Source organism: Paroedura picta, chromosome 2 (genome assembly GCF_049243985.1).
Source record: "Paroedura picta isolate Pp20150507F chromosome 2, Ppicta_v3.0, whole genome shotgun sequence".
NCBI classification, from domain to species: domain Eukaryota; kingdom Metazoa; phylum Chordata; class Lepidosauria; order Squamata; family Gekkonidae; genus Paroedura; species Paroedura picta.
Window position 1 is genome coordinate 114,285,713 of NC_135370.1, and position 13,458 is coordinate 114,299,170.

At 44.2% G+C, this 13,458-nt stretch overlaps 2 protein-coding genes across 4 annotated transcripts in view; both read right to left on the reverse strand.

Moving 5' to 3' along the window:
- The window catches only part of SLC1A2 (solute carrier family 1 member 2), a 134,555-nt gene extending 130,099 nt beyond the window's left edge, over positions 1-4,456 (reverse strand). The window contains exon 1 of the mRNA XM_077322175.1: positions 3,919-4,456. Coding sequence (XP_077178290.1) covers positions 3,919-3,935 — 17 coding nt within the window. The 5' untranslated portion in view covers positions 3,936-4,456. The remainder of the gene's footprint in view (positions 1-3,918) is intronic.
- A 4,886-nt stretch (positions 4,457-9,342) lies between these two features.
- The window catches only part of PAMR1 (peptidase domain containing associated with muscle regeneration 1), a 96,848-nt gene continuing 92,732 nt past the window's right edge, over positions 9,343-13,458 (reverse strand). For all 3 annotated transcript variants that reach the window (XM_077322173.1, XM_077322172.1, XM_077322171.1), the window contains 2 exons: positions 12,666-12,958; positions 9,343-10,379 (listed from right to left, as the gene is read on the reverse strand). In XM_077322173.1, coding sequence (XP_077178288.1) covers positions 9,843-10,379; positions 12,666-12,958 — 830 coding nt within the window. In that variant the 3' untranslated portion in view covers positions 9,343-9,842. The remainder of the gene's footprint in view (positions 10,380-12,665; positions 12,959-13,458) is intronic.

The window sequence follows — 13,458 nt, forward strand, 5'->3', positions numbered from 1 at the left end:
TACGTGAGAATTGGATTCTCACAACATTTTTTATTTACTAATTTTATTCTGCCCTTCTTCCAAGGAACTCAAGATGATCTATATTCATCTTCCAATCGACCTTCGTAACAACCCTGGGAAGTGGACTGGGTTAACAGGAGGTGGTTAGCTCAAAGTCATCCAGTGAGCATCTATGGCAGAGAAAGAATTTGAATCTGGGTCTCCAGGACATAACCTGACACTCTGACCCCTACAAAAAACTGATGTGGGACACAGATTTAATTACCTAATTGATTAAAATTAAGCACACCCTAAAACCAAATCACCAATACCTAACATCTTAACTGACATCCTCACCACTACCAGGGGCTTATCTGTGGCCATTAGGGACAGGGGGGTGGGTGGAGATCCCAGCACTGCAGTAGCAGCTGACTAGATCTTAAAAGCAGCAAGTCCTGTAACAGGGTGTCAGAAGACGTAGAAGGCGCTTTTTAAATCCTGCTTTTCACTGCCCAAAGAAATTCCAAAGTGGCTCACAAATACCCTTTCCTTCCTTTGTGAGGTCAGTGGGGTTGAAAGATTTCTAAGAGATTCTTTGTAAGAACAACTCTAAGAGAACTGTGACTATTCCAAATTTACCCAGCTGGCTAAATGTGGAGAAGTGGGTAATCAAACCCAGTTTTCCAGATTAGCGTTTGCTGCTCTTAACCACTACACCACACTGGCAGTTCCACATTAATAGACCACCTGTGTGGGGTATGGTTGCAGCATCCGGACTATTGCTGGAGAGACTCAGTTACAAATCCTCTCTGCCAGAAAGCTCACTGGATGACCTTGGGTTAGGACCTCCTCTTTCCAACTCAAAGGGCTGCTGTGAGGATAAAACAGAGGAGAGTTGCATGTATACTGGACCAATCTACTTTCAATAGGCAGTTCAGGATTTTCTCCATGTGAGTCTGCAAATGGATAATGATGTTAACTGAAAGTGCCAGATGCAAATTGTAAATCATTCTGCATCTAATATCACATTTTTAGCTTACTTTCTATTAGTAATTAACAATAATATGTCTAATTCATTCAGGTGCATTTGTAGGTTTTTTTTTTTTTGTAATGTTCTAGTCTTTGTATTTTGCCAGTTTTGGAAACAAATTTGTAATCTCTTCTTTTCTGATCAGAATGTCACTTAACTTTCTTGGACACAATGGAAAAGCAAACCCAAAAGTTTAAACTGCAACACATAAATATATCTTAAAAGTCATAGACTGGATTTTCTTTACAATCGGTATTGATGGTCTTGCCTATGGGGTTTATGGGCTGACTAACACTTTCACATCTAACCATTTGATGAATGTAGCTCCAAGAGGTGACTTGTATCATTACATAGGAGCCTTGTTGGATCAGATGAGTGGTTCATCTAGTTCAGCATCCTGTTTCACACAGTGGTCAACCAGTTGTAGCCATCCAGAATCCACTGCCCAGCAATTGAACTGTGTGCCTCTATGTACTAATATTACAGGAAAGGTAAGGAAGGTCTTAGTATCCACTTTTCCACCCCATGCATAATTTTAGAAAACTTCATTATATCCTACCCAAGACTTGCCTCATAGAAACATGTTCCAGCCACTTAATCATCTTGGTTGCCTTCTTCTGTTTTTTGAGCTCTGAAATATGGGCACCGAAAACGGTGTACAGTAGTCCAAATGAGGCCATGCGAAAGAGGGCTTTATGATATTGGTTATCTTATTTTGTTGCCTTTCATAATAATCCCCAGCATGGAGCTGGAGCTTTTTCACTACCGCTGCGCATTGCATGAGTTTTGACAGACCAAACATCCCTAGTAGAACTAGCTTGTCTCCTCATCTCACCTTTAGCACAGTAACAAATGGAAGTTGCATTCATACATTCATCTGTAGGTCATCAGACAAGGCATGGAAAGTTCAGTATCTGCACCATTGTTTTACTTTTTTGTGCAGCTTAATTAAGTATGAATGGTGAACCTACAGAATAATTGAGGGCACATGTTTGTGTAAGATCGTAAAAAACACAAAACAGGATGTCATATTTGTATACATTTACTTAAAGATGAAATAATGTTTAAACCACCATTTCTTTAGCACAACCCATCTTTTCCTCCATTTCCAGGAGCTTTTCATTTTAAAAACTACAGTGTGTTTATGTGCTTTGGTTTCTTTGTGCTGGTATAGCATAATGCTCACAGGTCACAAGCTTAAAGTTCCAATTCAGTTCTTAGTACCAGGTAGCCTTAAGCAAGATTTCACTGTCTGGTCTCCATCTGGCGTGTCTGTCTTACCTTGCAGTGGTGTTGTGAGAATTATCAAGATCTGTACAGGTCACTTTGAGAATGCAGGGAAACGCTTACAATTAAGTATCCCTCTCTAGAGGAAATGCAAAGCTCAGGGGAAGCATTTCCCAGTGGACATAATCCTGCCAACCTTAAACACTTTTAAGCCTCATCAGTTTCAAGGGAAGAGAGTTAAGCGGGTGCTTAACTTATCTAATTGAAATCAGTGGGACTTATAAGTGCTTATCCTTGACTGGACCATATCCAACATTTTTAAAGCAGCAGGTATCCCTGTTGATAGGATGCATGCATTAAATGGTGGACTGGAAGAACCTCCTCAATAGGAAGTGGGTGTCCACATTGACTGAGGACTTCTATGGCTCCATGTAGTTGTTGCTAATAAATTATAATTCAGGTGGAGTATTGAAGAGTTTTATAGTTCCCAATATCAGGATTTACAAATATGATCTTGTAGTCACAACATACAGTTAGAGGAGGCAGGGAAGGGCAAATACTGATCTGTAGTGACTTCTCAAGAGCCTTGGCAATTCTCCAGCATCCTCTAGAAATCCTTGGAGCAACTGTGGTCTGCAATTTTTTGCAACTTCCTCTCGGGTCACCTGTATACCAAGGAGAAGATGCCCGTTTTCCTTCGCCCCACTTGGGTGCATGCACTTTCCACCAACACCCCCCCCCCCACACACACACACACACACACAGCTTTAAATCGCCTTTTAGCCTTGGAAACGCGCGCACATCTCCCGCAGATATAAACAGAGCCTCCTTTTACACTCTGTCCTCACAAAGTCGTGTCCCGAGCAGATCAGACTGATCCAACCTGACAGCCGCCACCCCCACGGATCAAGAGGAGGTCGCCCAGACGCTTGGAGAATACGAGACAAAATCAAGACAGTCTAAACACAAGCGCATCGGCCGCACAACCCCCAAACCTCGCGACTGGCGCGTTTGCGACGATTAGGCACCGAGGGAACTGTCAACAAACACGTGTGGCTTGCCGGCCGCGGAAGAACTCTTGCGAAACTCCGCACCACACTTCGTCCCAGTTACTTCTTCGCGACGCATAGTTGGAAAGATCCAAGGCTATTGCCCCACTCTCGGGCGCCAGTGCCTTTCCCTTTCTCGCCCATGCTCTCGTTTGAAAGAAGCACTGCGACCCGATCCTAATGCACGTGGACTCGGAAGCAAGCCCAAACACCCCCCCCCCAAAAAAAAAAGGGTCGCACTTCTCGAGGCATCAGGCACGAAAGTGGAGCCCTCGAGCTTTCCCTTACAAAACCGTCTCCTAGGGCGGCGTTTAGCCCTGCAAGAGTTAAAGGAGGAACGGCTGGTAGGATCGGCGAAGCCTGCCTCCCCGGGAGAGCGAGCGAGCGAGCGAGAGGCTGCTGTTTGAAATTCCTGGGTCTAAATTGCAGCTGCAGTTGGAAGCCTCTCGCATTCCCTGTGGGTTGTTGGGGCTTGGAGCGTGGGGGGAGGGGAATCGGACGGGGAAGGTCTCGCCTCCACAGAAGCAGATCCCAAGCAACTGTTTCCCCAAAGCGCAGTCCAGCCCCCAACCCCTTCTGCAAGACGGTCTTCCCTTCCCACCTCGCCCCCCTCCCCAGCCCTGTCCCCCTCACCCTTCCGTGGATGCCATGGTCTCCTCCGAGCCCCCCTCGTCTGTCTTCCGAAGAAATCCAAGGGCTTTTTTTTAAAGGAGGGGGGGGGAAGACCTCGTCCTTTTATTGTTGTCTGCCGGAGACCCTTTTTAGTTCCTGCCTCGTACAATCCTCCCGGCTCGTGGAGGCGAGCATCCAGAAGCTGGCTCCGTCTCGCGCGCTGCCCCCGCCACCTCCTCCTGCTCGGAGCGAGATTTCTCCACGTCTCCTGGCCGCCGAAGGTCTTCGAGAGAGAGAGAGCGAGCGAGGGGTAAAGACGCGGGGGGGGGGCGGGCGGGCGAGAAGCCCGAGGGCAGAGGAGCGGTGGGCGATGGCCAAGGCTTAGCCTGAGACAACGTGGCCACCTGTGCTGGGCTCCTCGCCTTCCTGCATTCCCTCCCAGGGGCCGGCGGCTGAGGGTGAAGGCGAGGAGTGTGTGTGTGTGTGTTGGAGTGTGGGAATGTGTACGAGGGAGGGCGGGCAAGAAGGCGGCGGCGGCGGCGGCGGCGGGGGTGGGTTGTGTGTATGGGTAAGAGGTGCCGGGTGACTTCACATTGCCATGGTGTTGGCTGAGGCTGGATTGGAAGGTTTAACTGTGGATTTGCACTCTATCCCTCTCTATTTTCGTCCAAGGCTGACATCACAGTTGCTCTTGCGACGCCTCCAAATCCCCCAGCCTCTTATTTAGACTGGAGCTGGAGGGCAAGGCAAGCCCGCCCGGGGGGACGCGCGGTTCCCTCGCCAGGAAAGCGACTCTGGCTGGCTGGCTGGCTTGGCCGCCCTGCGCGGCTGTTCCTCGAGTGCCGGGAAGGGGGGAACGAGGCGGGAACGCGCTTCCCTTTGTGCTTGTGCTTTTTTCCCGATTCCGACCAGCAGCCAACGCCTCTCAGTCCTCTCAGGGAGGAATATTTACGAGCCCACCTTTACCAAGCAATCCGCTCCCCAAGAAGCTAGGATAGCCCGCCCCCATCAATCGATTCGAGTTTAGACTGTGGAAGCACAGGCGGTTATCTAGCTGGCGAAAACCTGCTTTAATAGAAGAATAAGAAAAAGCTTGGCTGCAACTGTACAGAAAGAGCGTGTATTGTCCGGCAGGAAAAGAGTTAACCCCCCCCCCCCATAACGCTGTCACGTTCTTGTCCTTTAAAACCTGTCCGCATATCCGATTGGGACTCCGTTGGACGGGAGGAGCCACACTAATGAATTAAAGCTCATGAGAGAAAGGAGGGCTGGTCACAGTCTGTGTATAGAGAGCAGGGGAGTTTGTCAGCTATGCCAGGAGTCTCTCTGGTTTGATATTGAAATAAAATGCTTTAAGGTCACAGTGAGATTCCTAAACAAAGTCTCTAGAAGCCCTCAGGAAAGAATATCAGGCCTCCTATCTTCATGCCTTTCCCCTTTACTGTCCACCCACTCCCAGAGAACTCAGCCCAGAATGTTTTCTTCCAACACCTAAGCTTTCATGTGTTTGTGCAAATAGCTTGCTGATTTCTACCCTACCTACAAACAATGTTTTTTGTTAATCTTGTTCATGCAGGTAATGCTGTGAAAAGTGAACACAATGCAGCATGGCGGTGGTTGTATTATTTATAGACCACCTTTTCTCAATGAGACTCAGGGCAGATTACAGAGTGTACATCAAGTAGAACCAACAGACTGCAATGTCCAGTGAACAGTACAATAGGGTTTTGACCGTGGAAATCTGAACAAACACATCTCAATCAGAGCAGAAACAAAGCATAAGCTTTTAAACACCATGTGAGTGGTGTAGAACTGCCTAGTCTGGAGCATATGTACAATGGTAGGTAGCAATACAATATTATAGGCCATAGTATTTATCCCTTTAACAATACAACTTCCTGACCCTTTCATTACAGCACAATTCTATTTAACCTGTGCAACCTGGCAAAGGAAAATTAGGTGCTCTGTACTAAAGAACTGAGGAATATAAAAATGGAGACATGGTTTGATGGGCAGGCGGGCAGGCGGGCGGGGAGTCAGCCTCTGTAGAATCAAGTTTTCAACTGACACAGAATACTTCACGCCCAATGGCTGCCAAAAGTCAACTCAATAGATAACATTTATTGGTGTCTGATGAAGGGAGCTTTGACTTTCAAAAGCGACCATGGAAATAGTGTTCTTTGGAGTGCTAGTAGACTTAAATCAATCATTGTGACTGTGGTGTTCAAAGAGGTGCACCATTAGTAGTTCAGTTTCTTGATACCTGGTTATTTCCCTAAACCAGTAACTAGAAATAGAATAAACTGTGGTTTATATCATCAGCTGAGAATATAAATAGCTTATTTGCAGTAATAGGCTGTTGAGTTTGTGACTGTGATACGACTGTCCTCTAAGTCTCTGCTGACCTCTGTTGGAGAAGTAGCAAATCAATGCTTATTTAAAGAAGCGTGGGAAGGAGCAAGCATAGGACTTTCCCTGGAAATTAGAAGTATTTTTGGTGAGGTTTATTTTCTTAATTGGCATTCTGGGAAGCTGTCAATAGATGAACTTCCATAGACTAAGGTAAAAGAAGGAATAGTAGGTATTTTTCCCCAATGGAGTACTGGCCACAAGAGTCCTGAGAATAAATTTATTAGTGACTGTAAACTTGGGAGCAGTACACCAGCTTTACTTATTGGATTGAAAAGACGCATGTATTGATCAAGTGTTTTCCCTCCAAAGACATAGGAAATGTGGTAAACCAAGAGGGAGGGAGGGAGAAAGAGAGAGAGACGGGGGGGGGGGTGAATATTTAGGTTAGAGAGCAAAGGAAATATGCAGTTCTACAATATTGGTCTAGTTAGTTGTACTCATGAAATGTCTGCTTCCACAGGGTCCATATTTTTTAATGTTAAGTTGTGGGATACAGCTAGGTTGTGTGTAACAGCAGCTAAGTTGCATGTAATAAAGCTAGGGCTGTGCACTGCCATGCATTGTGAGATACTTGGCAATCCATTGCCTGTATCACTGGCACTATTGTTGCTGCTTCCTCATGCTTTCTGATACCGATTCCACATGGTGGTGACCTCGCCAGGGTTTTCCACAGTTGTCTGTATTCTCTAGGTTTCCTTCATATTGGTCTTTGGAAGTTCACATAGAATTTGCGCCTGACTCTCCACACATGTAATCACTGAAGAGCAATAATGAGGATTGGTTTCACATCATGCTTTTCACATATACTTTGGCGTTGCTGGCAGTCGGTCCCACCTCCTGTGCTATTTTCGGAGGCTTGGGTGTCTAGTCCCAACCCCTTCCTTGGTTTTTGTTTGGTCTTATCACCAACCTCTCTCCTCCTCCCTTCCTCCCCCTTCTGTGGAAAAAGTACCCAAGTGCCTCTCTTGTCCATATGCTGTGTGGCTTATTCCCGCCCCTCAAAAGCCTTCTCGAATTAAAAGACAGCTTGGGAAAAAAGGTGCCTGCTTGTACCTTTAAGTGTTCTACTTCAGGCAAGCATCCTGTGTCATCAATTTCCTCCTCCCTTCCCCCCATATAGTGCATGTTGCTATTATTATTATTTTTAAAAAGTAATTATGTTAGGTCACTCCTATGTTGTAAAACAAAAGCTTTTTTTGTACTTTGGGACAGCCGTGGAAGGGTGAAATTAACAATGTTCATAGCCTCCCTGCTAGAATCTGATTATGGCTCTTCATGAAATTGACAAAGAACATTCAATCTTGCTGGAGGGGGAGTCAGGGAGGCAATGCATCCATGTCCTGCTTGTGCTACTTTGGAACTATGATGTAACATAATTCTGTTAATATTGTTTTAAAAAAATACAGCAGGCAGTGGAGGAGGGTGGACAGAGAGTCGGATCTCAAACATCATTTTTAGGTGGGAAACAGTGGAGGAAGCCAATGTGACTTTTGAGTTTAACTTTAGGTTACTGTGAATTCCTAAGGGAGGGGGGAAACTCCTGTAAATGCAGCTTGAAGAATCTCTAGGTCCTATTTTATAAAACATGGCCACCATGAAGCTGAAGATGGGGATACACAATTCAGGGCTCATACCATACCAGTACTCTTCTTGAAATGTTTAAATGATTCTTCAAGATTTAGAAGGCAGTTTCTAAACACACCAGACCAAGGATATATTTTCTCTTCAGAGCTGTCTCTCTGATTTAACTGGGTAGGGGAATTCTTCTATAATGAGAGGTATTCCCTTTGCTGACCCAAATGGGAGTCTTTTCCAAACTACCCACTCTTTCTGCCAACCTTCCCAGTTCTCTGTGTTAAAGTCAGGGCTAAAGACAAATCCTGTGAGTACTAAACCCTTCTCTGTAAGGCCTAGACTCAGACTTGTCAGTACTAGACTCTTTTCATTCAGGGCTGAATTCAGACTCCATCAGCACCCAAGTCTTCACAGTCAGTATGAAGACTCTTTTCTCCTTAACAAGACTGCTTTCTCCTTAGCATTCAGTTTTCAAGTCTTTCTCTACTCAATTGATGCTAACCAGTCAGATACCTTGGAGCAACCTGTTACTCAAGGCTCTGTCAGGAATTTAACCCTTCACTGTTTACATAGCATAAGATTTTAAAGTGTAGCTTGTCATAGGTTCCTTTTATTATTATAGGTGAATGTTAACAACTGGCCAAGTAATTAATTTTGTTAGGCTATTTAGTTTGGATCAAGGCTATATAAGCAGAAATATAAGAAGAAATCTTTGCCCAGAGGCCCAGGGTGGCTCTCAATAGCCCTGGGAAATATACTTTAAAATAAATTAATTTTGGAAAATAAATTTAAACATGATTCCAGAGACAATAATTATGTGTTTGCAAGAGTGACATTGTGATGTAAGAGACCATATGATGTAAGAGACCATAAAAGCCAAGTGTGTTAAGTACTTTTGTGCAGCCCCCACCAATCAATCTCTGGCAAATGAGTTGATCTGATCCTTGATAAATCAGTGACATATTCACACCTGGTGATCACATAGCGTTATCAGCTCTAAGTTGGGAAATTCCTGGAGATTTGGGGGTGAAGCATGGGGAGCGTGAGGTTTGAGGAGGAGCAGAAACTCAGTGGATATAATGCCATATATTTCACCCACCAAAGAAGCCATTTTCTCCAGGGGAACTGATGGCTGAATATCAGTGTAATTCTGGGAGATCTCTAGGCCCCACCTGGAGGTTGGCAACTCTGTTATCACAAGCCGTCCAAATCTCTCAGAAGCTCAAGCATCACTGTGTAGAACATACCCCAGAATCTCTGCAATGAAATTCAATGTCAGACAGAGATTCCTTGCCAGATAGGTCAATATGTAAACTGTTCCCTAGAGACCAAAAGCTTAAAACAATGACATTAGATGGTTTGCAGGTGAAGCAATATCTGTGGTTCTTTGTCTTCAAAGGAAGACAGAAGATTTGTGTTGGTTTCCTTGCAAGAAAAAAATACACTGCAAGTAAGAAATTATTAAATGTTGTTCAGGTTTAAAACAAACCTTTGTTTATTTGAATGTGTAAAGTACTCAGGAGGGAAAAGAATATAATAATGTGGCAGTACAGACAACAGACCATAGCAAGCTCATCAAACCTCTTCATTATCTCTTTCCAACCTCCTGATTATTTCAGGCTGATTTTTTAAAAAGTATGTTCCAATTGTTTTATCCAGTTGATGGTTACATGCAAATTGAATCCAGCTACTTCTGATCACTGGGATTTTGGAATTACAGACCGCCATCCAAGCACCCTAATCCCGCCAGGAGAATGGGATAGCTGAGACATGTCAATCCATTTAGCACACTCAGAGTCTCTGGTACAGATGAGCTGTTCTCATTGAATAAGACTCTAGGATCCGCTTAGCCTCATCCCAGACATGTTCAGTCAATGGGATAGGAAACCTAGAGCATCAGAGGCTGAGAGAGAAATGAATATATTTAATATTTTAAAGTCATTTTTGAACCCAGCTTTTCATTTCATGTTCTTCTCAATCCAGTCTTTGAAAGGAATTACTCGAGTGTAGCCAGTGTAAAGTTCTAGACTACATGTTTTATCATAACCCCAGCTCACCAGGCCCATGAGATGCCAAGTCAACTCAGGAGATGACTTTCCTGGCAAAGGTATTGCTGCAATCCCTCCTGTCTCAGAAGGACAAATATTAGAAAAGGCAGCTGGATGTTGTTTGGCACAAAACATACTCTCGGTGATGCTGACCTGGATTCCATTTTCTTCATATTGCTGCTCACAAACCAGTGAGTCCACAGTCTGAACAGTTCCCATTCGGATTGTGTCATTCTTGTAGCTGGGATCTGCAATATCTGTCAAGATCTTCCAGCCCGTGATCACTATTTGGAAGTCATCTGCAGGTGGGTCAACATCACGCCCTGATGCCAGGCATATTGGTTGTACTCGGCTGCTGATTTTGGCTTTGTCCAGAAGTTTTATAACAGCAATGTCAGAATCAAGCAATATAGGGTCATAGTTAGGATGCACTATAATGGCTGAAATCTAAGAAAGAATCAAGAAAAATGTGAAATAGCAAAGAGTGTAGACAAAGCAATTCACTGTCAAGCAATTTACCTACTTACTCTGTTTCCTAACATTTACATGGCATAAGAAACTGGTGAATAGCCACAGTAACTAGAACTACCATTATAAACTGACTGTTTTTCATATCGATCTATGACACCCATTTAGAAAGATCTAAAATGGATGATTATACTGATTAGGAAATTGTAGGGCCATGATCTTGACAATAGTTTATTTATCAAAAGAAGTTAATGAGTAGTGAGACAAAGGGCATTTCCACATCCATTAAATGTAGCGTAAATTTGCCAAAAGAAGTTGCTATATTCCAACCCTTCCATATCACGTCACCCAGCAGTAACCGGGTCACTATATCCTCCATTTTAAAGCATGAGTTGGGGAATCACATAAAGTGGATTCACCAACATATTTACCACTAGCTCCTAGAAAGCAACCAGCAGAGGGAAGGTATAGAGGCTCAAATGTGCTAAAGCCACCTGCCTCATCCCTTCTTTGCATCCACCTTCCTCTCCCTTGTTACCGGAGACAGGAATTTCTTTTTAAAAATGGCTAACTTCTTGGAGCAACAAATAGGCAGACAAGCATGCAGGCAATGCCAGAAATAAAAGATTTTTTTTTCCAAAGTTGTAACACAAAGCATGCCTCTCAAAAGTTTTCTCCCCCCCAACCCCAAAATCAAGAACAAGATTAATTTTTACAGGTATCAAAGGACTCGTGATCCCATAAGGGGTGGTGTTCAAAAAGCACTATGCATCTATGATTCTATGCATAGGTGTTTCAACAGAGAAGTATGATTTTAAAAAAATGACGGGTATGCAGGACCTTTAAAATATAGAGAAGGGGGATTGGTTGCCTGGGTTGATTGACAGGCGGAAGCTCAACGTGTATAAGGCACGTTGCTGTCTTCCACCTTTCCAACAGCAGATGTGGAGGGTAAGATGTATATAAAGAAGGCAGACAAAGGTGAGACAGCAAAAAGATGAGAAGCTGGGAGGCGCGATAAAATTTAGCGCTTTGCCATTCAGCTGGCATAATGCTATTTTTGCTGATGTACGGAAATTGCCAGAGGATCTCAACCTTTTATTTCAATTTCTGATTTAAAAATCCAATATTCTGCAATCAGGGTATCACTCCAACATCATAAATTATTTAAATTGTCCCAATATTAATAGATTATATAGCTTAAAGACAAAACTCTCTACATAATTTGGATTTCTTATTGGAGACTGGCAGGGAAGAAAGAAATTGCATTTTCTAAGTGTAAAAACTGCAGCTGAAGAGAAACTGAAGTAGGATAAGAAAAACATACTGCATCATGCAGAACCCCGTGGCTTGGGGCAGTGGTCCCCAACCTGCGGGCCGCAGCTCCTTCTCCCGCCCCCCCCCGCAGTAAAAAACTTCCCAGGCCGCAAGCTTGCGGCCCGGGAAGCTACTTACTGCGGGAGGGCGGGGAGAAGGAATCGGGGCCGGGCTGCGCCCGTGCAGGCGTGGCCCGCGGGTGCGGCCCGATCCGCGGGCGTGGCTTCCGGGCGCGGCCCGATATGCGGGCGCGGCTCGTGGGCGCGGCTCGATGTGCGGGCGCGGCCAGAAGCGTGGGCATGGCCCGCGCGGGCGCGGCCCGATGCCCTGCCGGTCCCCAGCCTAATAAAGGTTGGGGACCACTGGCTTTGGGGACTTGGTCCCAGGTATTGTGTTTGTTCTGCAGAATAGTTCATTGACAAAATGGAAGGGACCATTTTGGATATGATTCTAATGAATACAGTCATGACAGGAATGAAAATACTTGGACCTTCTGTTTATAAAAAGTGTTCCAGACAACAAACACTAGCTATATCCACAGCCAGAAAGCTACTGGCTACCTGCCTCACAAAGTATCACCATTAATTACCATTGGCATTAGCTGTTAGGCTTAGCAACATTATCTAGACACCAAATGTTTGAGAGTAAATGGCCATCAGAATGAATGGGACATACTGGCATAGAAGGTGGATATTGTTATTATATGTTAATCAATGAACATAACAGATACCAAGTGCCTTGCACTGGTAGATTTCATTTAAAAGCTATATCAATAGGATAAATCATTTCTGAAAATCAAATCCTGAACTCTCTTGTATAAATTTATTCCAGATCAGTGCTTTGGTCTTAGGTTCAAAGAACTGCCAATATGTGCAGTCCCAGAATCTCTCTCTTTTCCAATTACGTTTCCTCAAAAATATGGTCATTGTGCCTAAACACCTTACTCACCCGTAAATTCTGTATAGTCTTTTCATCTCTATCGTCATCTCTGTAAAACTTGCCAAGGACTACTTTGAGATCTGCTGTCTTGAGAACTGTGACTTTCCCCAAATTGGTAACACAGTGAGATGCCACTACTACTGTGCGTTCGTTCAGCAAAGCACCACTGCAGATCAGTATCCATGCACCCTTTTGGTGACTGGGGGTCTTCACCCCATTGGCTTTCCTATAGATGGCTGCTTGCCATGGCCATCTGAGAGTGGATGGCTTCTGAAGAGTTGTGTTTTCTAACTTGCCACAAACTGTCAAAAGAGGGGAAATAATCTTGTTAATATTTCTGTTAATGCTACCCAACAGCAGAAATGCACTGCGTGGCAGAGAACAAGTTGTACAAAACTGTATCTAACAGTTTTTCTAAATTCTGCCCCCTTGTAATATCCCATAATTTCAACTTATTTTGGAGACAAAATGGTTTAGTATACTAGATAATGAAGGATTAATTGCAATTTTAAATTCTATGAAATATTTGATTCTTATTAATACTTCTTATTCCTCACCCACCCCCGGTAGATGACAGACTGTGAGGAAGCAGCAGGCCAGGCCTTCAAATTCTTCTCATGGACATTTTTTGCATAATGTGTACAAATGATGTACATGAATGTCTAAAGCAGGCTTTCTCAACCAGGGTTTTGTGAAATCCTGAGGTTTCTTGACCCCTCTGGAAGGGCTTTGTGAATGGGTGGGAGTTATTTAATAATAATTTGTATTTAATAATTATGAGCCTCTTGTGGCGCAGAGTGGT